The 25648-nt window shown below is 37.4% G+C and overlaps 1 protein-coding gene across 1 annotated transcript; it reads right to left on the reverse strand.

The window, feature by feature from the left end:
* Positions 1-767: 767 nt before the first annotated feature.
* Positions 768-20248, reverse strand: LOC112196543 (tRNA uridine 5-carboxymethylaminomethyl modification enzyme MnmG). Its single transcript, XM_024336912.2, has 13 exons — positions 20010-20248; positions 19563-19720; positions 19100-19191; positions 16551-16664; positions 15286-15616; positions 13411-13590; positions 11852-11932; positions 11263-11481; positions 10911-11053; positions 4956-5122; positions 3933-4150; positions 3688-3780; positions 768-1189 (listed from the first exon to the last, which is right to left on the reverse strand). The coding sequence occupies exons 1-13, from the start codon at positions 20194-20196 to the stop codon at positions 992-994; spliced, it is 2181 nt and encodes a 726-aa protein (XP_024192680.1). The 5' UTR covers positions 20197-20248; the 3' UTR covers positions 768-991.
* Between the last annotated feature and the right edge of the window lie 5400 nt (positions 20249-25648).

The following is a 25648-nucleotide window of genomic DNA, read 5'->3' on the forward strand; positions in this document are numbered from 1 at the left end:
AAGTGAACCAATATGTCTGTTCACTTATCCCCTTGAGAGACATAGTAATTCCTAAATACACCTATTGAAAATAAGACATGTATCCTTTCAATTTGAAAGGTAATGATTAATTATATTTTCATTTATATTTAATTAGATATTATGCTCCGCCACCATCAAAGCAACACAAGCCACCACCAATCCACCACCAAGGATCACCCACACCAAGTAAAGAGGCTTCAGAGATTTGAAACAGACATGCATAGATAACCCAAAGCAGTACTATGGCAAAGAACGGTATGAAAAGATACCTTCCTCGTTATATGTTAGCGTGATGGAAGTAAAAACCAAATCTCTACTACTATAGATAGAGGCGCTCTTTTGATGTTAAAGGGCTTCACCAAATTTTGAAATACCCATAATACGGTTACATAACATAATTATTAAATTAAGCTAATAAAATATAAAAAAGACAAGTGTAAAATTGAAAAAAGTAACCAAACCACAACTATTCTATATCAACAACAATAAAAAGCAACTAATCTTTTTAGTCAACTCATTTTTCATTAACCTCACAATATCACCGCGAGAAACGCGGGCACATTGCTAGTACATCACAGCCATATATATACAGCCTACTCAATTTCTTTTCTACCAGTCTTTCAGAACCCTGAACCTTTCGAGAGTTGGAATACTCATCTCCGTCTCCTGATATCCCCCACTATATTACCACCCACCCCCCCCCCCCCCCCCCCCCCAACACCCCAAAAAAAAAAAAAAAAAAATTATGAAAGCAGCACTGAATGTTCACTTCTATTGGAGGCTTGCCCTATGCAATTGCTGCTTAGGTAACTACAAAATATGGAAAGTTCTTTTTGTTACAGTATCAAGTATCTCTAGTTAGAACCTAGCCTTTTTCCCGAATCAATTTGTTCCTCCCTTCATTTCATACACAATAATACTTGCAATACATAATCAACTCAAACGTCAATTCTCACAATCCGTGATTGAATCACGAGCTGTTCGTCTCCTTCAAAGAAACTGCAGATACGTGTCGATCTGCATCTGTCTTCACAGAGTTTAGCAATTGGAGCCTCTTCTCTTGGTATGCTATTCTCCTATTGGCTTCAAGGATAATGAGGAGAGCAGTAATATCAGCAGGATTCACCCCACCAACTCTGCTTGCCTGACCAATGGTTTGTGGTCTCACCTGAAAGCATGCTATGTTGATTACAACTGGATGAAATAATGATTTTGCAGAATTAACTCAACTGATAAACAAAGTTGGTTAGTCAGACAGAAACAATATCTACTTGATCAAAGACTATGGTAATGCTGTAGGGAAGTAGGAACAACTTGGTAAAAATCCTTATGCCCTTGAAACACAAACACCGCCCACCTGACAAAATTAGGGGCTATTATCTTTCTTCTAAGTAGGGAAGGGAGCTGCTTGAAAACGGGCTGAGAGACTTGAGTTTCCTTCATCCAATTGCAGACCATTAAGGGTTAAGAACATAGATTGCAAACTTGTGTGGTTAATATTAGAGCAGTAATGTTGCCAGCTGATATATGGTCTCACTAAGTGATGGGACTTTTCATCCTAGGCTGATTTTGAGCGTGGAAGGCATAACTGACGGTTGTTCTTTGCAACCAGTAAGCAACAAAGCAAACTTGCAATCAAATCACTCAGATTCTCTTGATTCTGATGTGTTCTGCATGACCCAACTTGCATTTTGCAAACAAATCAGTGACAGACCCAAATTCAAGCCACATTGTCAAATTATGAGTAATAGAATGAAGGCGCACAACCATTTATTGTTTCACGTCCGTGTCACCTTATGGGACGGACAATGCCTGAGGAACTTGAAAGCTAGTATTTGACAAGTAGACAAAAATTGTGATTCTACAATAGCAACAAGACAATCAACCAATTAATAATCAGTCTGGCAAACACAAACTCCTGAAGTGACAGAATAGAAATGTGGTATGAAAGCACACTAGTGCTCTTACATTTAAGTGACAGAATAGAAGTGTGGTATGAAAACACACTAGTGCTCTTACATTTAAACCCTGAAGGCTGAGCACGGTGGGCTGTTTGAGTAGGAAATTCCAAGAAGGTTGGTGCTGGGAGATTGAGATTGCAAATTTTGCAAATTTTCATTTCCAATCTGCTGCAGAACCAAACCCTCACACCACTACCTCACAATCCCATTGAAAGAAGGAAATCTATTTCTAGTGGTACTTTCGTACCCCAGTTTCACTGAGCAGCCCCAAATCCAACTGAAGGATCCTATAAGACTTGTAGACATTAAGGACCTGTCCGGAAACGTTTATCAAAATGATTTTTTTTTAAATATTCTTAAAAACAAAAACGAGAAAACGAGATTATATTTTCCAAATTTGAAAATGAATATAGTAGTTTAGTGCGAAAAAACATACTCTACATTTTCTAAACTAAAAGAAGGAAAAAGTGAAAATGTCAAATTTTTATTCAGTATCTCCGAGTAAAACTTGGAAATATTTTCTATTTTTATTTTCCACGTTTTGGGAAATAGCAAGACAAACACATTCTCACCCTACTTTCATTTTCTAAAATGGAATACAGGCATGCAAATGCTACCAAATGCCAACTAATATATCCCTAAAGAAGTTGCCACAAATGCAAACAGGAGGAGAATTGACAAAATTGATGGAATGCGGCACTTTAAAAAACAAGATGGAGTTTAGAGAGCAAAGGGAGGAAAAGTTGGGAGGCAAAGTGAGACATGGGTGTTTCATTTGGCCTTGTACTCTTCTAACTTTGTCCCTCCTAATTGTTATCGGGCAACACAGCTTATTGATTTCAAGTTGGTGCTTTGAATCCCGACTTTCATGTGTGGGTTATTTTATCAACTATCAGATGTACTTCCTTTGAGGTTCATCCTCTCTACAATTTTGAAGGGCATTCGTCAAAGTTGAATTACAAGTCAAGAGCTAGCAAGACTCGTAGTTTCCCCTTTCAATTTTGAAGATATTTCAGTGTTAATTCATGACTCTTCTAAGGAAACTTAAATTTTGAGGATACTAAGTGTTACAGTCTTGAATCTTCATCTATACTTTTTTGTCTTCTATTTTATATTTTTCTAGCCCTGAATCCTTGATTAATGTACAAATATCGCAAAGCAAAGATCCTTTTCTTATCACTAAAATTCATGCCATCTAAATCTGGCCCATATTCAGATCTAGCACCTATCTTGTTCTGTCCCACATCGATGCATTTTCTTAACCTCAACTAACTTATTTTCTCCAGGGATGACTAAGAGGTTTAATAAGAGTTTAAAATCCTATCTTACAGCATCATGCTTCCAACTATTCATCTAGCAGTCATGGGAGTCTTTAATGAAGAATTTCAAATCAACGGTTAGCAATCATGGGAGAGTCTTTAATGAAGAATTTCAAATCAATGGTTGAATTTGTGTTTTACATTTTTTTATTAAAATATCATTCTTCAATATACAAGTCATCCATCTGTTGGTTTAAAAGTCCTCTTTTAGTCCTCATTTTAAAAGTCCTCATTGGAGGGAGCCCCTAGCAGTCATTACATTTTGGAAGTACAATCCTACTCTCAAAATACCATAACGAAAATCCATTTCAGGCACATACTTCCCGAGTTCTGGAAACTTGTGTACAGAGATCATGCCAAAACCAAAACTAATATACAATACACACCTTTGAGAGTTTTTCGCGTGCTTCAAGGGACAATGTTGTTATCGCATTGTAATCCAAGTCCTCTGGAAGTCGTTTATGTTGTTGATGGACCATCTATGTAGAACATGAGTTGGACAATATGAGATGTACAGCCTTATATCCCCAAAGTTTAGTTGAGATAATTAATAATAAAATATTAATGAAACCAATAAGTTGCAGGATTATACTAATTATGAATTGGATAGGCACCAAAATATATCTTTCACCTGTTGGAGTTGGTTCTGCTGGCGCACAATGAAGCCCTCATACTTGATGTCAATCTCCACGCATTCTTTTTCAACTCTAGACAACATTTCATTCCCATAACCATGCTTGTCAAGAACTTTATATTCTACATGTGGTTTCTTAAGAAGACTCTCCAGAGTTGAAAAGTCTTTCACTGGCTGACTTGAAAGGCTAGTAACATTAGCAGACAGATCTCCCCCTGACAGAAATACAAAAGAATAACTTAAAGTTTCAGTTATGTATCCCAAAAAGCCCAAATTATATTATCATACTTAAGAATACTTCACCCTACTAAAAGGAATGAGCCATAATGACCAGGACTACTTTTTCAGAAGCATTTCTGCAAAGCAATTTTGAGGTCGCAATATTATCTATATCTCCTACATGATGATCATGTCGACAAAATCCTTTGCCATGAGGAGCATTTGCTAGTGACTCAAGGACAAAATCACAGGGTTCTGATAAGAAACAATCAAAGACCTAAAGTTCTGCTCCCTCTGCTCTATGTAGATTGTTTTGTAATTTCCCTTTTGATGAAAAGTTTCAGAAGAGTATAAGCGATATTCAAAAAGTTCAGATTATAGGGTGGGTTATAGACCACAGGATTGTCACAAAAAAGGGGGGAGCTAATGTTATGCGAAAGCACAACTACTTGGATTTCAGATCCCACTTAATTGCACTAGACGTTTATCGGGTTCACTCTAGTTAACAAAACTAAAAGGGAAGAAAAATAGAAATTACTGACACAAGTTGTAAACTGTAAGATTGGTAGAGTAACAAACCCAAGAGAGAAAATCAGCACAAAGTAAAAACTGCAAGGTATACAGTTAGAAATTGACACTAGGCCAAATTGAAACTTTTAGTAAACTAGAGTGGCATACATTTTTTTTCTTCAATAATTTTATTAAATGGAGAAGTCAAAGTACACGTGTATGCGGAGATGTGAGAGGTGTAATTGATCATTAAAAGTTTATCTGCTTCAATATGAAATATAAAATATAAACCTGAAATTCGAACACTTTTTAATCGCTTCTTCTCTTCTGAAATTCGAGCTTGCTTGTCTTGGTAGAGTTTCCAACGTCTATCATCTATTAACCCAATTTCACGGCCCAACGGGGTCAGACGACTATCTGCGTTGTCGGATCGAAGAAGTAGCCGGTGTTCAGAGCGGCTGGAAAAGTAAAGGAAGCAATGATATGAATGTAAGAGTGGTGAAACTCAACAATCAACATATAAATCATATACTTATTTTCTGTTCTGAGAATTTGGTTATGCTGATTAGCACCTTGTTTTTTTTTTTTTTTTTTTTTTCTTGAGAAAGTGCTGATTAGCACCTTGTTCAAACCATCATTTCTACCGCAACGTCAACAATTATATGAAACAATGTTGTAACAAGTTTTTAATTTTTATTAGGCATCGTGATTCACAGAGGAAAAAAAATGTCACCCTATAAGAAGCATGCCCCATTAGCCTCCCTTTCACTCACATAGTTTAGCATTATTTGCACATCCGATTAAACAAATGTCACCAATATACATGTTTGCTTGTGTTTTGCAGAAAACACTCTCACTTTGCAGCCATTTATTTAGTTGTTGTCCCACATAAAAAATTATGGATGAACAGAAAACTGATCTTAAAAACTTTTGGATAACATCATATTGTGTAAGCCCCCTTTAGGATCTTTGTATTTTACTTAAGCAAAATCAGAAAATAGATGAACTGAAAACAGAAACAACACAGCAGATTTTAGAGTGGTTCAGCCAAAACTTTAGCCTACGTCCACTTCGTGATCTCTCTTGAGAGATTCACTAGCACTATGAAGAATTTAGGTGTTTACAAGTACTTATTGCAGATCCCTCAAACCCCTCTGACTAGTTCTTATCTCTCTATCACCTTGACTCTCAGTTTTCTGCACTTTCTGTCTTCTTTTTTAATTCCAGAAAACTGACTGCAGCTCCTATTTATAGGGCATAGAGGCTGCTGATACAATATACAATTAGGATTCCTAATCCTAATAGACTAAACCTTTAATACAAATCCTAATAGAACTTGAAAGACTAACTTTCCTAGAACTTATAGAAAAGCTGCGCGCACCTCTTTCCTTTCTAGACTTGGATTTGAATTCTGAACCCTAATTTTCAGATTGTATCAATGAGCCAAAAACACAACAATCTCCACCTTGGTGAGTTGATACCAAAACGATTGCTGCAACCTTCAGGATGTCTTGTACTTCTTGAAGTAATCCCGAACAAACCTTCAAGAACCTTCACCTTGGCAAGACTCTTCTTGCCTCAACGCACCTCAAGTGAGGAGGTGCTCCACCACAACTCAACATGTTGTGACACTGAGCAAGTTCAAGCAATGCTTGAACTTCTCTACAGCAACGGGCTTGGTAAGACAATCTGCAGCATTGTCATTTGTGTGAACCTTTTCCACAAAGATATTTCCAGATTCTACCCAATCTCTGATCCTGTGATAGCGAACATCAATGTGTTTCGTCCTTGCATGAAACACTTGATTCTTTGCCAAGTGAATGGCACTTTGACTGTCACACTTCACTACCACGCCTTGGTGAATTCCAAATTCACTTGCTAGCCCATTCAACCAAATAGCTTCCTTTGAAGCTTCTGTTAACGCCATATATTCTGCCTCAGTAGTAGATAGAGCTGTGACTGCTTGAAGAGTTGATTTCCAGCTCACAGGTCCTCCTCCACAAGTAAAAACATAACCTGTTGTGGACCTCCTTTTATCTAAGTCTCCTGCATAAACTGCATCCACAAAACCAGCCACGCATGCTACTTCTTGTTTCCTCTCAAACATGATTCCAAGCTGCCTAGTCCCTTTTAAATACCTCAAAATCCACTTCACTGCTTCCCAGTGGGGCTTACCCGGATTTGACATGTACTTAGAGACAACACTCAATGCTTGAGCTAAATCTGGTCTTGTGCAAATCATCGCATACATGAGACACCCTACTGCACTTGCATATGGAACATCCTTCATCGCATCAATCTCTTCTTGACTTGATGGCCTTTGCTTTGCACTTAACTGATAATGTGCAGCTAATGGGATAGAAACAACCTTAGCTCCATCCATGTTGAAGCGTTCAAGTACCCTCAGAATGTACTTTTCTTGTGACAGCCAAATTTTACCAGCTTTTCTATCCCGTTTATTTCAATTCCAAGGATCTTTTGTGCAGCTCCTAGATCCTTCATGTCGAATTCAGCTCCCAATTTCTTCTTAAGCTTTTGAATTTTCAACATATCCTTGCATGCAATTAGCATGTCATCTACATACAAAAGTAGTAGAATAATTTCCCCATCTTCGAATACATGGTAGTAAACGCAGCAGTCATATAGACACCTTGTGTAGCCTATTTTCAGCATGTATGTGTCGAAACGCTTATACCCACTGTCTCGGTGATTGCTTAAGTCCATATAGAGACTTCTTTAACCGACAAACCAGATCCTCTTTTCCTGTTTCGACAAAACCCTCCGGCTGCGACATATAAATGTCTTCTTCGAGGTCCCCATGAAGAAACGCAGTTTTCACATCCATCTGCTCAATCTCCATGTCATACTGAGCTGCTATAGACAACAATAACCGAATTGAAGTGTGTTTGACGACCGGAGAGAAAATCTCGTCATAATCCACTCCCTCTTTCTGCGAATACCCTTTTGCCACCAAACGTGCTTTATACTTTATGGCATCAGCATCATGTATTCCTTCTTTCTTCCTAAACACCCACTTGCAGCCAACAAGTTTTCTTTCTTTGGGTTTAGGAACCAACTCCCACACGGAATTCTTATGCAAAGATTCCATCTCTTCTATCATAGCACCAATCCAACCTGCCCGTTCTTCGCTTTCTATGGCATCTTGATAAGTAGTTGGATCTCCTTGACTTATACTCAGAGCATGACTCGCATCTTCTTCCGGTTCGAACCCAAACCTTTGTATCTTTCTTGGATTCCTCTTAGGTTTGTCAAGTGCTATGCTTCTTTTAAATGACTCAGGTGCTTGTGGGATAGGGGAATTTCGACCCCTCTGTGGGGATTGCTCCACCTGAGCCCTAACTGGTGACTGTTGTTGCTGCTCTGTTTCTTCAATAGCTCCTTGATCATTCCCTACTTGCTCAATTTGCTCCACCTGAACTTGGGAATCTTCATCTGATGGTTTAGCTAATGAAATCTTGATTGCTTCTTCTTCAACAACAGCGATCTTCTCCCTCTTGCTATTAACCTCCTCATTCAATGGCATAGTCTTCTCATCAAAGATTACATCCCTGCTGATCACCTTTTTGTCGTTGACTATATCCCACAACTTATAACCTTTCACCCCTTTTTCAAAGCCGATGAACAAGCACTCATGGGACTTCGGTTTCAGTTTGGTTCTTTCATCGCTGGGAATATGTGCATAAGCACTGCAACCAAACACTCTCAAGTTGGAATAATCAACTGGCTTTCCAGACCATACCTCCTCTGCACACTTGAAGTTAATAGCCCTAGAAGGTGATCGATTAATCAAATAACATGCATGATTAACCGCTTCTGCCCAAAAAGTTTCAGGCAACCCCGCATGAAGTCTCATGCTTCTTTCTCTCTCCATGAGAGTTCTGTTCATCCTTTCTGCAACACCGTTTTGTTGAGGAGTCTTCTTAACAGTAAAGTGTCTTGCAATGCCTGCATCCTTGCACAGCTGTAAGAACTGATTATCTCTATATTCACCTCCATTGTCGCTTCTCAAACACTTGATTTTTCTGCCTGTTTGGTTTTCAACCTCAGCTTTCCACTCCTTGAACTTAGTGAAAACCTGGTCTTTAGTTTTCATAAAGTATACCCAAACCTTCCTTGAAAAATCATCTATGAAAGAGACAAAGTATCTGGCTCCACCCTTTGATTTTGTTGGTGTAGGCCCCCAAACATCTGTGTGAATATAGTCCAATACTCCTTTGGATTTGTTCTCACTGCTGCCCACATTGAACGTCACCTTGGTCTGCTTTCCGAGTGTGCAATACTTGCAAAATTCAAGTTTGCAGCTCATTACACCTTCCAGCTGATCCCTTTTGTGTAATTCCTGCAACCCTCTCTGACTCATGTGCCCTAGGCGTTTATGCCAAAGCTCAGTCTTGTCTTCCTCTGTACAAACTGCAGCTCCACCAACCACCGTAGAACCCGTAAGTTTATACATATTATCTGGTTGCATCACACTCCTCATGTAGACCATTTGTCCCTTTCCTACCTTGAGCTGTCCTTTTTCAGATTTATACCAAAATCCAGCCCTATCCAAAGTGCTCAATGAAATCAGATTTCTGCTCAATTTTGGGACATGTCGGACGTTTCCCAGCGTTCTGACAATTCCATCATGCATCTTGATCTTTACTGTTCCAATTCCCATGATTCTACAAGGTGAATCATCTCCCATCAACACTTCCCCGGTGTTCCTCTCTTCATATGTATCGTACCAATCTCTGTGTGCACACATATGAAATGTGCAGGCTGTATCCAAGGTCCAATATTTAAGCGCGCTGGAGCTCGTTGTTACTGCGAGAAGTTCTCCATCGTCACTATAATTTCCAGCAACGACATTGGCTGACTTGGAGCTTTCTCCTAACATCTGCGCCTTTTTCTCCTTCCATTGTTTGCAATTCCTTTTCCAGTGGTCGAGTGAACCACATTCGAAGCAACCATTCTTCTTTTCTTTGCCTTTCCCCTTGGATTTAGACCTGCCTCTTTCTTCAAATCCACCACCTCTATTCCTGGACCTTCCTCTCTCCTTGCCTCGGACATGAAGTCCCCGTGCTTGAGAACTTTCTTCTTCTTTGTCCATTTTGACATATGATTCCAGGTTCTCACACACTTTAGAAAGTGTGATAGTATCTTTGAATATCATGGTGGTTTTGAAGTGCTTGAATGAAGGTGGAAGCGAATGAAGTAACATGACAGCCGTGTCTTCGTCATCCATCTTTGCTCCAACCTTCTCCAAGTTTGATATGCAATTCTGAAAATTACATATGTGATCGTTAAGATCATCCCCTTCCTCCATCTTGAGGCCAAAGAGCTGTTCCTTCAAGAGCAACTTGCTGCTAATAGTTTTACCCCTGTAGACGCTTTCAAGCTTCTCCCATGCTTCCTTTGCAGTCATATTCTCACCAATATGAAGCAAGACATTATCAGCAAGATGCAGCTCAATGGAGCTCTTTGCTTTCTTATTCTTCTTCGTATAATCTGCTTCAGTCATTGTTGCAGGCTTATCTCCAATTGCCTCATCAACCTCTTGCTGAACCAGAACGTTCTTCATCTTCCTTTGCCAAAGCGTGAAGTTGTCCTTGCCATTAAAGGGCTTAATGGACGGTTTCACATCTCCTGCTTCGACAATGACTTTGCCGTTCACCATCGCAAAACACCTTGAGCCTAAGCTCTGATACCACTTATTGTGTAAGCCCCCTTTAGGATCTTTGTATTTTACTTAAGCAAAATCAGAAAATAGATGAACTGAAAACAGAAACAACACAGCAGATTTTAGAGTGGTTCAGCCAAAACTTTAGCCTACGTCCACTTCGTGATCTCTCTTGAGAGATTCACTAGCACTATGAAGAATTTAGGTGTTTACAAGTACTTATTGCAGATCCCTCAAACCCCTCTGACTAGTTCTTATCTCTCTATCACCTTGACTCTCAGTTTTCTGCACTTTCTGTCTTCTTTTTTAATTCCAGAAAACTGACTGCAGCTCCTATTTATAGGGCATAGAGGCTGCTGATACAATATACAATTAGGATTCCTAATCCTAATAGACTAAACCTTTAATACAAATCCTAATAGAACTTGAAAGACTAACTTTCCTAGAACTTATAGAAAAGCTGCGCGCACCTCTTTCCTTTCTAGACTTGGATTTGAATTCTGAACCCTAATTTTCAGATTGTATCAATGAGCCAAAAACACAACACATCATGAGATCATTACCTTGTTAACATGCGGTAAGGCTCTCGAAGGTCCTTTGTGACCAGATCATCAATTAGTGTGCCTATATAGCTGCTTTCTCTCTCAAAAACAATGAGGGACTTACCATCTGCGTGCCTCGCAGCATTAATACCAGAAACAATGCCCTGCAGCAAAGAACAAATACGAGACACCTGTTAGAAAAGAGAGCTGTAACGATACCAAAATGCACATATTTCATTTTACAGATTAAAAACTATGATACACAAAGTCATGACCTTTACACTGGCAACTAAAGATAGATTGTATATACAATATATCAACTGAATAAAAGGATAATCTAACAACTGAATAAAAGGATAATCTAAATGATTACCTGAGCTGCAGCCTCTTCATAGCCCGTAGTTCCATTTATTTGACCAGAAAAGAAAAGCCCACCAATTTTCTTTGTCATAAGAGAGCGAGAACATTGATGAGCAGGCAAGTAATCATACTCTACAGCATAAGCAGGCCTCAGCATTGAACAGTTTTCAAGTCCAGGTAATGTCCTCAAGAGTGGTAATTGTAGTCTCTCTGGTAAGCCAGTTGAGAAACCCTGTTTGACAAGGAAACAAAAAATAGACGGAAGTGTTTAATGGAAGCACCATTTTGACACATAGATTATAAGTCCAGAATAATTAACATCTGCTTTTAGCTGATCCAACACTATAAGCAGATCTGACTAGAACTTTGGCAAAGTTAGGATGTAATTATTTGTATTTTGTGGGGTCAAAGACCAAGCCATTTTGCACAAAGAGAGCTACTTTCACAGTATAAAATGCTGATATAATAAGAGAAAAGGCTGAGGAGAACTATTCATGTCACTATTCATTTTTTATCTTCTCCTAATTTGAGAAGTATTGAAGGACTGATAAAAAATAACTAAAGAACAAGGGATTAAAGGAGAAATGAGAATGCTAGCATACCTGCACATAAAGCTCAGGCACATTTCGACCCTCTGGTTCAAGAAAAATTTGATGCGATTCTTTATCCTTAAACCGGACAATCTAAAGCCAAAAAATAAGGCCACAATATATAAGGAAATTTCTCGTGATGGAAAACTAGAAATCAGTACATTCTGCTCTTTGGAAAATGACCAAATAGAATAGTATTCAAGATTGCAGAAACAATGCTCAGTGCTAAATCCTTTGTAAAAAAGAAAAAGAAAAAGAATTAAGGTAAAAGATTACTTTGCCAACTATTATTTGCATTACTGATGCATCAACTTTTAAAAACAATATAGCTGCTATTATAGATACTATTTCCTAAATTGATTATTCCATAAGGGTGAATCGAGAAATATTCATATAGAGAGCATAACAAATAGTTGAGAGATACTGCAAACTTTCATATAAAATCATTTACATGACAAATTCACATTTGCAAGAAGAAATATGGCCCTTATTTTTATACATGTCATTAGATGATTGAGATTGTTGAGAATCGGTCAATACGTGAAGTCGAAAACACAAATAAGCACAGCACACCAAGAGAAACAACCATAAAGATACGAGCACAAGAACACAGATTTAAGGTGGTTCAGCAAAACTTTTGCCTACGTCCACCGGGCAGAAAAACAACCTTCCACTACATTTATAATGGATACAACCAGAAAGTATAAGAAAACAAGGACTTTCTCTTCTCTTCCTATCTCTCTCTTCTTTGCCCTCTCTCACTCTCTAACTCCGAGAATGGAATACACTTTGCTCTCTATCTCTGTGATGCAAAACCAAGAGCAGAACCCCTCCTTATATAGCCATAAGGATATCAGCTTTCTTCCCCGATTAGGAAACCTATTCCTATTGGTGGTAGGCAATTATGCCTTCTCCAAGGATTACAGGTAATCCTACATCAATAAGGATTTTCCTTCCTTATTGGAACTCCATTCATCAACAGGAATCCAAAACCTACTGGGTAAACAATTCTCATACTCTAAGACAATTGTCTTTGGAAATAATCATGGCCTGGAAACCCAATAGAGATAAGTAGTCATACCAGTAAAAATCACTAAAAGGTTCAGTCCTGATAGTGGATTATCATCTTTCAAAGTACTACAGGCACTCTGTGCTTGCGAGTTCGTCTTTTATCTTTTATTTTTAATTTTTAAATTGAATATATAATAGGGAAAGTACGATGAGTGGGTAAGGGGGTGAATCTAAGCCCCTTTTTTTTATATCTTTTTAACATAACCATGCTATTCACTTTTTACCCTTAATGTATCATATTTTTCTTCGAATTATTAAGGTGCGGCATTTCTCAGGTTTTTGGATGTTTACTACCCAAGCTTTCACATCATATATATAGATAACATAAAAGTGTCAAAACTATGTAGTTTTACCATACTTGGAGAAGAAATAAGTCACTTGGATGTGCAGTTATAGCTTAAAGAGGCCATTTCACGTATCTTAATAAATGATTAATTCATTGGCAGCATATAGTGCAGCCAAAACAAGGTCTTTCTGAAACTACTTGACTTTCAGCTTACCTTATCTTCAATTGAAGGACAATACCTAGGCCCCTTCGCCTCAACCCATCCTCCATAAGTGGGAGTTTCATGCAAGTTCTCTCTGATTAGTTGGTGAGTGCTCTTTGTGGTACGAGTTAGATAGCAGCACATTTGTTCCCTTTCAACATGGAAATCAAGATCAAAACTAAACCAGCCAACCTGTTAATCAACAATTCAGATTTAAAACAAAATTTTCAAAGCAACAGCCCTGTCAATTTTAAATATTAACCCCAAAATAAAAAGTAAACATATAAAAACATATGTAATTTTGAGGAACAAAGTACAAAAGTGAAATAGCACAGACAATAGCAGCAAATACAAAAAAGAAAAATATACAGAACCCAAATCTTACACTAAAGTGGGCCACCTCACGGATATGCTTTCCATTCTAAAGTAATGCTGAAATAAAAACTAATTCGCAAAAGAGCAAACCAAAAGTTCAACAACACCAGCCCCCAACCTGCAACTTCCCCACCCCAGCAAAATAATTTTCCTTCTTGCTTGCCTTTTCCCAAACCCTTAAACTGCATGCTGAGCTTAAAACACCCTCATAGAATCGCCCAGCTTGCATAAGCTTCCTACAACAGTTTACAGTAATGTGACAGGGTAAGACTACATGATCAACAGTGAAGCTCCCATAAACACCATTGAGGACAATGATTAGAGTACAGCTTTCTTTTCTTTTTTAATTCTTTTTTTTCTTTTGAATTTGATCACAAGTATTGCTCAAACCACCTTAGGAGGAACCCGTTTTAACTACACAAGTATAAGAGATTAGAAATGCTATGCATAAGACTTGCAGGGATAGGTTGCAAAACTTCCCCACTTTCAAAATGTATCCCCTTGAAAGATACAAACAATTTCCAATTTTAATGACAATGTACCAAATTCTTGCAACCTTCACATTATCTTTCCCAACAAACCCTAATCTGCGAAACAAAAATTTCAAAGCATCTACCTCCAACCACTTAACCCCGCAAAATCCAAGTTTTTCCCCCACTGCCCACCACCACCTTACAGCATCCCAATAATGATGAAAAGCATGAGAAATATCTTTTGATGGGATTCTATTTGATCTCCTCAACAGAAGGGTAGTGTCCCAACCACTATCCGCACCTCCATACTTGCTCCCTGTGTCACATAAAATGCTGATTTCCTCTCTTTTTTCTTTAAGACAAAGAATAGCCATTTCTTTACACCTCAAACTACAGACCAATCAGTGCCCAAAAACTTTGTCATCCTCTATCTAGGTCCTAGATTCCTAAAAGACAATGTGAGTTAAATTGCCTCGACAATTAAATAAATAAAAAACCTGAAACATGAACCTGAGTTCCAGACAGAAAACAGTGATAAATGGAACCTGCTACTGCCTATCTTGAACTCAAATCCTTAGTCTTACAATGCTTTATTGATAAAGACCCAAACTTCAAAAACCTCCCAAGGTTTAAAACTACAAGTATTCCCCAAATTTTGCCACTAAATTACCCCGGCAAACACCCTTCTCCCATACATACAGTTACCTTTTAACTGTCCTATCTCAAGTTAGTAACGGAGCACATTGTCCGATGGTATAGCTCTGCTCATAAGTTGAGCAAAAGTACCTATGCCTAACTAAGTTAAAAAAGCCAATTAACAAGTTAAATATTTGAACTTTCCATCCTCTAAGTAGTGCAAGTAGGTGATCCACATATGCAATATAAATCTACCTGGGACAACATTAAAAGGTGAATGCATAGCTATATCACATGAATAGATACCAAAATGACATATTAAGCAGGTGCTTGTATTATGAAGCATGATCACAAGTATTGCAAAATCATAACTGAACCTACATAGGGAATTAAATAGAAGGACCTCTTCGTCACCATGTTGTGGTTCCAATCCAGAATAATCAACAGTGCGGCGGTCAACACGTGCTGGAGTTCCAGTCTTTAATCGGTCAGTTTCGAATCCAAGTCTCTGTAAGTTCTCAGTGAGTCCAAGTGAAGCTGATTCCCCAGCTCTTCCTGCAGGCATAGAAGTTCTACCAACCCAAATTTTACCACTCATAAATGTGCCTGTCGTGAGGATGACAGAAGGAGCATAGAAGTTCATCCCAAAAAATGTTCGTACACCTTCTATGTCGTCATTCTTTCCTAATAAGATATCTGTTACCATTGCCTCCCTAATTGAAAGGTTTGGAGCACTGTAAAAGAACAAACTAGTTAACAGATTGAAAAGAACAGCCGCCCAAACAAAGATAAGAAACATGAGAATAAGTGTGACAATTAAAAACCAATATTAAATTGCTATGCATAGACTAATAAATCAACTAAACAATTAAAACTATGAAATTCAAAAATGATCCCCAACTAAAAATGCTTTTGTGTTGAGAAAAGGATAGCCCAAGAGTTGGACTAATGAAATCAGTCTTCAGTTTTTTGCTCATTTAAAAGCTGATATGCTGATGATAGCACCACTAGAATCTCTTTCATTTCTAGTGTTTAATTTTTGAGATCTTCTAGAGTTATCTTGGGTTGCAATGTTTCTAGAATTTTCTTGAGTCATGTTTACTTTCCTATGTCATTAGCTGTCAGTCATTAATAATCAGACTCGTAGGGTTCCTAGAAGTCTTCTCTAGTCTAATGTAATGTATGGTCTAATGTATGGTATGTTCTAATGTCTTCTCTCGGCCTGTATAACGGTGTCCATGTATTGCTCTAGATCAATGAATGACATTGCTTAAGTTTTGTTTCAAACAGTGTTTCTCTCAAGTGATTCGTGAGAATTCTTGGTGTGATTCCAGAGTTTCTCTTCCTTTTCCTTCAATCCCAGACCTGTAACTACAATACCCTTCATCTCACCCATTATAACCCTAAAATCCACGAGAGAGAGAGAGAGACAGAGACAGAGACAGAGACAGAGAGAGAGAGAGAGCAGCAGAACATAAACCAAAACACGAAGTAATTAATCAACCACAAGTAGAAGATTGGAAATGAATAAGACAGATATAGGTTTCCATGAACTAGATGCTTTATATGAAAAAAAGGGAAAAAAAAAATAAAAATTTAGAAGCTCTACTACTACCAGTAAAATGGACACTAGAAAGAATCAAGCAGAAACATTTAATTGACACTTGCCTCTCTACAATTTCTCTCATTTGCATAGCGTATTCCCGTTTATCAGTTTGTGCACGCAATGCTCGAACAGCAGGGCCCCTTGAGGTATTTAGAATACGCTTTTGTAAATAGCACCTAAGCATAAAAGTTCAAGGTCAGGACAAGTTGCAATAATAGAAATTTCAAGGGAAAATGGGAGAATCTAAAGCCAAAATGGTAAGAACCAAAAAGTGAATTACTAAAGTAAAAAATAGCAACAAGCACAAACCATATGAACATGCAGAAAATTTTTAGTATACAAAATATTAAAGCCATTTCTCTTAAAGGACAAAAAGTTATCCACCGATCATGAAGTCCAAGTATCCCAACCACCTGAGACGAGTTCTCCTGTTTCGAATTTTCATTTTAGCAGTCCATTTCTTCACTTCTTGAAGTTTGTTTTTTCAGTTCTTCAAAATTGGGTTAATCATGATGCAGGTATGATTTTGGTCCAAGTATCCCAATCACCCTAGGCTGCTCAGTTGTTTTTAACTTTCTTTTTAGCAGTCCAATTCTTTACTTTAAAAATTGTAACATACTGTTAGTTTTAAGGGACCCTACACCCAAAAACACTACTAAACCTGCCCATAATAAACCGAACGCTACCCAAATAAACCCCTATCCCTACTTAATCTATAATAAAGAACCTCGTTAGCTTCCACAGGATAAGATGAAAATTACATACTAGAGGATAAGATGTCCACTGATGTATCTAGAGACTGATCTAAAGCTTATGATAGTAACAACACAAGAAATATTAGTATAACACTAGATGCCAAACACACCCTATTGGTGTGGATAACTACGTGGGCAGTTATTTCACAGAATGTGGAGAAAACTGCTCCACTTTTTTGTTCTTTTATTTGTATTTTTTTTGATAAATTTCTTTCCTTTTTCTTTAAATTTGTCAATTGGCCTTTTTGTCCTTCTCGAATATTTCAGTTCAAAGGTATTTTTTAATATTTGAGGGATATTTTGGTAGAAAATTTCTGTTTTGGTTGACAAACTCTCCTCTTAATAATAGTGTATAGATGGTAAAATTCAATAAGCTAAAGCACAACTCTCCAATCATAAAAAATAATAATAAAATAAATTACTCGAGAAAGATCCATCCCTAAACTTTTAAACTACCAACACCAAAAGGGGTGCCCAAACCCGGACACTAGCCCGCAGTAGATCCACCTCCTTTTTTCTTGCCCCCTCAAAAATCGTATTCCTCTTCATCCACCCCAACCAAAAAACTGTTCATCATGGCACATCTCCAAACATCATGCCCTTCTTAACACTAAAAAACTATACCTCTCACACAATAACGCATCACACAACGACTTTAAATTATCCTACCTCACTCAAGTCTCCCTAAACAATCTTTGCTACAGTGCAGTCAAATGGTGAAGCAGCAGATATTTGACAAGCACCAATAACTCAATAAGGTAAAAGGCACCAAGAAGATCGTCTCTTTTGAATAATATTATCCCATACATTCATCCTCCGATAAGCATTATTCCATGCTACCATCCGAACCTAATCATTTGGGGTTTACCCTTAAAGCATACCAAACAATTCTTTCATTAAAAAGAAGCAAGGAAAATAAAGAAAAAAGTACAATGCATGAAATTGGTAAATGATGCCTGGTGACTGTACACCATATTAGGGTTGTATGGGATAACTATCCCAACATTTAACTTTGCATTTCACCAAAATCCATGTCTTCACATTGACAAGAAAATTCCTACAAATTCATAGGCCACATTTTACCAAAACCAAAATCAAAATCAATTTTGTCAAGTTAACAACCCTAATTAGAGGTATGTCAAAACAGTCATGTGCAGTTGGAACTTTCCGACAAATGTAACATCAGAAGAGTTTTCTTCCAAAACAGTTGGCAAACTACTCAAATCACCCAACAGCTACTGATAATCTGTAATTTCTGACGACACTCCCCAGCTCAATGTCTTATGTTTATTTATGCAGTTTCCCTATCGATAATGAAATTTGTTTTCATCTCAAGGATCTAATCAATTTTTCTTTTTTTTTATTAAGAAACAAATTTTATTGATCATCCTTAAAAAATTTCATCTCTAGGATCAACTGAAGCTTCCAATGACAGTTATCTACTCCAAGAAACGACTTCTATACTCACATTTAATGATATCCTGGTTTCCTGACATCCTCCTTTACAAATTTTTCATATGATGTGGATATCCTAAATCGAAACAAGCAAATGTTTAAAGCATTCAATATTATGATTCCAAAACTAACCAAGTTCAGGTTTCATGACATCCTCCTTTACAAATTTTTTATATGATGTGAATATCCTAAATCGAAACAAGCAAATGTTTAAAGCATTCAATATTATGATTACAAAACTAACCAAGTTCAATTATACATTTTTTTTTTAATCCAGTTGATCAATCAAAGTCAAAATTTCTTCGAAACTAAAACACATGAAATAAGGAATGAGGAAAAAGATTACTCCTAAAGCTTCTCAGCGAAGAACTTACACGCAAATATAAAAGCTTTTACTTTACCTATCAGCAATCTTCCCAATTTCCCCACCAAGAGCATCGACTTCATGCACAAGTTGTGATTTTGCTGGTCCGCCTACTGCTGGGTTGCAAGGCTGTTTTAAATATTTTACATCCATAAGCTATATAAATCAACTGCATACGACTCTGCACAAACTAATGTGATCATAAATCTGTGTGCGGTTTTGAGAGGGAGAGAGGGGGAAGAGAGGAGGGCGGGAGAGAGAGAGAATACTGCAAAAAAGAAGCTCAGGTTCCTGCCTCGCAGTTGGTCTGATTTGCAATAAGCCTACCAGATATTATATCCCACTAGCTGAAGTTTCTAAATGTATATGATTAAATTTTAATAATCCTCCTTCTAATGGAATTACAGGAGTTCAAAATTGAAAATGACACATACATAATCATGCGAGTACAATATAATCATGCAAGTGTACGAGGTATCAAGAAAAGCCAAGATTCAAACCTGCCATGCAATTCTATCAATATTCAGTGTGAGGAGAAGAGTTCTTGCCCCTAAACGGGCAGATGCTAGGGCAGCTTCACATCCTGCATGTCCTCCTCCAACCACAATGACATCATATCTTTCAACATCTAGTCCATGATTCCCAGTATTACTCGAGTCTGCAAAGTTGTGAAGAATCCTGTGACTACATTTACGGTAAATGAAACTCTTCCATGACGTTCCACAATTTTTCTAATCACACTAACTAAAGAACATGTATCCCTACCCATATAATAGACTTCCAAACACAGTTTAAACTTATGGTCACAGACGCAAGGACACCCAAAATACGAGCACTAAGTGGATAACTATCCAATTCGGACACCCTTTCCGGTACTGGAGAATGTAGCAAGTAAAACTAGACCAGAAATAAGGTTCCAGAGTGAATAGGAATAGTAACAGCCGTACCTGGAGAAATTGAGGCGGCAACGGTGAATCGCCGGGAGAGGTTGCAGCTGAAGCCAACCCTGCGGCGGAAAGGCAGCTTGGGAACGATACGAGCACAAGGATAGAGAACAGGTTTGAACAACGGAGAAGAGAAAGGCGAGTGGCGAGCGACGCGGGAGAGATGAAGCGTCAGTGCTGGAGTTGCCATTCGATTAGAGAGAGAGCAGCTCGAGCTCTTTTTCCTTTTTTTTGGGGCAAAGCTTGGTTAAGTAGCTCCAAAAAGTGAGAAAAAAAGAAAAAAAAAAAACTCTAAGGAGTTGGGCTAAAGTCAAGACCCGTTTTAAGACCCAGTCCAACAAATTCTCTCCAGTTTAGAACTGTTGGGCCTTGAAATTTCAACATGTTGCAGTTAGGAATGGGCAAAACGGGGCATCCCTGCGCCCCGCCCCCGCTTAGGGAATCCCCCGCCCCCCTATTCACCATCTAGAAAAATTTTCAAATGGTGGATTCTCCGCCCCTCTCCCACAAGGAAATGGCCTCCCAGCGCCTGACCCCGCTTTGAGATCTTTTTGGCATTGGAGAGTGAAATTTGCACTCCAATCCATACTTCTTTTGAACTTTTAGAGCACGTTCAGTGTCAAAACCTGTTTTTTGTATTGCAAATCTTAAAACAGCAGTAGATTGCGTTTGGTGCATAGGATTACTAATTCAATGAAAACTCTATCTTAAATACGAAATCAATTTAGTCTATATTTTCCAAAATGAGATATCAATGTATCCTTTATTCTTTGAAAACAAAATTCTGAATTTGTCAAAACGCGGGATGCTGATTTTGTAAGAAAGAGAAGACCAGGATAATTTTTTTTGTAAAAGAATGAAGCGCGGGATTAGAGTGCCACAAGGCTTCAATTTTTTGCACAAAAAATATATATTCATCGATTCATTCTTCTCTGACAATCCAGATCTCATCATGTTCATCTTAATCAAGAACCATAATTTTCTTCAAAAAACAGAGCTTCTTTTGCACTCTATTGTACTAGGTATGGAGTCTTCCCCTCATTTTGAATTTGCTTTTAGTAATCTGATTAACAAGAGTACTATTTCTCTTTTGGCTTATTAATGGAGATATATAATATTATGAATTAGTCTTTACTATTGTAACGTTCTGAAACTTCCTTGTGTTGTTTTTACATATACTTTATGGTAGAATAGCTTATGTTGCTTCTGCTTACTCATTTAGTTTACGTCATAGATTCTATTGTAAGAAGAAGCTATGTTAGTATTGGGTATATTGATGAATATAGGATAATAGAGAAAAAGGAAATAGAAGAACAACTTTGAGGTACGATTTGAACCGTTTCCTTAAAGTATTATTTTCCCCCACTCAATGAGGTTGCTAAAGGGTTCTCGGCAAATCACTTCTAAGATACAACAAAGTTTGGAATCTGAGATATAGCAAAATCAAAGAATTCTCTTAGAAAATAGTAGAAGAAAATTGTATGGTTATAAGAGAAGAAGGGAAGAACATAGGAGTACGTCAATTGCATAATGTTTAATGATAAAAATTGGTGGCATCAATTGTTGTTTATATAAAGATCAAGAGTTGTCAAAGACACCCTTTCAATATAAACACATTAATTGTCCAATAGCAACTGTTATCGTGCAATTATGTCTCTCTCTAAGAGGTATGTGCCTCTTCCTACAAAAAAGAATTCTAATGGCTACACATGGTTAACGTCACAGTCCACCACAATGCTACAATAACGTCACAGGCAATTATGTCTCTCTCTAAGAGATAATATTACTACAAGTTTATGCTATAATTTTTGCAGAAGTCACAGTCCACCACAATTCTCTTCTTTTCTATTCAACAGTTATACCTTGGAAATTAATATGCTCATTGATAATTCCATCTCCTAACTATTGACCACAACTTATATGCTTTCATAATGGATTTCTGTATCTGTGTGTTTTTATTGGTTTTTCAGTTTCTCCTGGACAACCCATCTCAATTACTGTTGATGTTGGGTGTCACTAAAAAGGTTTTTAGTTCAAGTCTCAACTGTGAACTAGTATTGTGATTGAAGTATGAAAGCTATCATATCACCATTTGGTTAATACATCACATCAACCAATTTTTATTTGGGGAAGTGAGTTTTCTTAACCATCTCCAACAGAGAGGTCAATTGTCATGTGGAAGCCCATCGTTTATTTTTGACAGTCCAAACCCTTCTCCAACCGGTATGTCTTTTCCACATGGATTAGACATAACCCTCTCCTCTGTCAAATTTGACAGCTTCTTCTCTTTCTGTCTTTTTTTATTTATTATTGTTTCTCACTTTCTCAGTGCGTCTCTCTTTCTCCTTTCCCCATCTTTCTTCCTTCATCTCACCAAAACTTCAAACACTTTGCATGTCTTCAACTTTCTTCTCTCTTCTTGAATAATAGGAACATGGATCAAAGTAATTCAGATTCATCTTCAGATGCTGCGAATGAGGAATTTCATAATCTTGCCAATTCATCATCAGACGAAGAATTGATGAATTTGCAGATTATTGCTCTACAAGAGAATGGGAGAAGAAGGTGTTAGGGCTAAGTTCCTAGTCGCATATATAAAGATAGACAACAATTGCAAGGCCACCAAACACTCTACAACGATTATTTTGCTGAAAATCCAATCCATGAAGAAGTTGTATTTCAGAGGAGGTTTCAGATGCATCAACATCTTTTTCTTCAAGTTCTAGCTGCAGTGGAAGCTCATGACTCCTATTTTGTTCAAAAAAGAGATTCAGCAGGCCGTCTTGAGTTATCGCCTCTGCAAAAGGTTACTACTGCTATGAGGATGCTTGCCTATGGAATTAAGGTAGATGTTGTGGATGACTATCTTAGAATTGGTGAAACCACTGCAATTGAAGCTATGAGAAGGTTTGTCCAAGCCGTTATTGATGTATTTGGCGTTGAATACTTAAGAAGATCAACTAACTTCTGATGATACTTCCAGATTGCTATTGATTGATGAGAGTCCACTATGCCAAAAACCTTATAAGACGACGGCGGAAAACTGTTGTGTAATAGGAGAGCCACCGTTGTAGACCGAGCCGCTGTCTGATGAAAATTCAGACAATGGTGGAACACAGTTGTCTGAGAAACACATAAACGATGAGTATGTGTTAAAAGTGTTGTTTGAGCTCGGCAGATACCATGCGCAGCTGCGCTGCAGTTGCGGCGCTGCCTTCAGACAACAGCATTTGTTTAAATCCGTTGTTTGTTAGGCTTTTCAGACAACGGAGTTTTAGTGTTTTCTGTTATGTGAGAGTAAATTAGAGGACTTACTTTTTGGAAAAACCATTGTCTGATATATGAGAAATATGTTGTATGATCATTTAAACATCCATTTTACCTAATAAACAGTAGTGATCAAATGGAAATAAAATTTGGTGCAAACAATCAAATGAACTAATAGTACTCCAACCAATATTTTGAAACATTGGATCCACCAAGATACAATTCGTATTGGTCATTGTTCCACAAAATCATGAATCGGTGACAATTTATTGTTTAACATTGCATCAGGGAAAGAAAACATTAGTGTGCTAGAAATGAATAAATGATTATCAGACTATCCCACTTCGGCCACGATTAATGCTTGCTCTTGCGCGTTGCTCCTCATTTGTTTCAAGAAGCTGCATACAATACTCCTACATCGAAAGCCACACTACCGATAAGCAACATGACAAAATGACTCATACAAGAAGCTGCAGAGAAAGTATTAGGTACTTATCTAGCTGGTAAACCAAACATTAGTTAGCAATTGTTGAACCCTTCAGATAAACAAAAATTACCAATTGCAGTAAGAGGCTTTATTGGGATATCTGAAGCAAATAAATTACCAACTATAAGGGTGAGGCCTTATTGGGATATCTGGCCTTCCATGAATAAAATTTGCAATCTAGCCGCTCCTATGTAGGATGTTTGACGTACTGCACCAGCAATCCAAACACATAAGCAAAGCCAAAATAGAGCACTGACCGACTGAAAGCCAAACTAAATCCTAAAGAACTTCAAGTCTAATAGAACTATAAATTTTTGGGCTTGCTCAAGCCTATCAAGGTATTTCTGCTTCAATTAATAAAATGATTGACTGTCACAGTGCACCATACATATTAATACAAGTTAACAGTTAGAAAGAACAAGTCAAATGCAAGTATGTAACCACCCTACACAGATTTTTCGCGCGCACACAAAAACACATTGAATCACACAACCCTACTTGATTTAGTAAATAAATGTTTAGCACTAAACTGAGAGAGAATGACTTCAAAAGCTCCAATACTAAACACCAAGTTTCAAGGCTTCAACCGACAAACGTGTCATATGACTGAAAATTGAAACAAGATGCAATATCCATTTCTACATTATTTTTCAATATCCCAGAAATCTTTATCATTCAGAAATTGCAATCAAATCTATAAAGGGCAATATTGATCAAGGAACAATCCAAGTAATATGATTTGGTGTTGTAGCAAAGAGCCATGAGTGTTGTCTGTATGTCCACAACAAATCTAAATTAGGTGCAGACAAGAAAATAAAAAATATAAAAAAAATTCACACCGCACAAATTGGGAAATCAAAAAGAGAATCTTCTCACCACACACACATTGAAAGAAATAATAGATCCAATTTTTAAAGACCACAATAAGCCCTGTTATGGAAAATCTGAAGGCAAACAAATCTATGTTGAAGAGTACACAACTGATTTTCTAATTAGATGAACGATTAAAGAACCAAAACAAAAGGATTGGGACTTTAAGTAGAAAGGGATGAGGCACGTTACTACCTAAGAGCCATATCTGAAAGTTCTGAATATAAAAAGAACACATCAAAATATGAGGCAAGTCAAATATTCTTTTGCATCTATACGAAAAAAGGGAACTAGCAAGAACCTAATGTCGTACAGTTCTCCAAAATCCGCTATAACTTGAGAAATATTGAACTTAGGAAGTTGTACGTCTATTAACAAACAATAAGACTAACATGAAAAATAGAAATCAAAGAGTAAAATGAATGAAGTCAACTTTGATTAAACTTGCTCATCCTTCTGAAGTCTAAGACAACTTTTCACTTCCTAATAGAAAACATGAATGCTTCATGATTTTCTAAAAGCTCTACAACCATATCTTAATCACAAAAAATGAACACCAAGTTGTAAACTAGCTACAAGTAAGATAAGAGATAAAACCTAGCATATGCTCACCTACAAGATGACAAAATTATGCTTTAACATAAAACTAATAAACCACTGATTCAAGTTAGTATCTGGACGCAAAGATACTCGATCACCCAACTCCATTGACAAAGAAAATAAAGACACTGCAATAGTTAGCCAATTGTAACAACTATACTACTCTTCAAAATATAATTGAATAATACTGAAAACAGAGTTACAAGATTTCGCAAGTTTATAAAACAAAGCAACCGCAACCAATCACTTAGAAGTAACATACATTAGGAAATCATTCTCTCAACCCTAACAAACAACGCTAGGTAATCAAGAACCTGTGCTGTTGTTTGAATTCAGATTTTTCATGAAGATAGAAGCCTTTCAATTCGATTTAGAGACACAAACAATCATAACTCCATTGAAATTAGAGCGTCAATGT

This window comes from Rosa chinensis, chromosome 1 (genome assembly GCF_002994745.2).
Source record: "Rosa chinensis cultivar Old Blush chromosome 1, RchiOBHm-V2, whole genome shotgun sequence".
NCBI lineage: Eukaryota > Viridiplantae > Streptophyta > Magnoliopsida > Rosales > Rosaceae > Rosa > Rosa chinensis.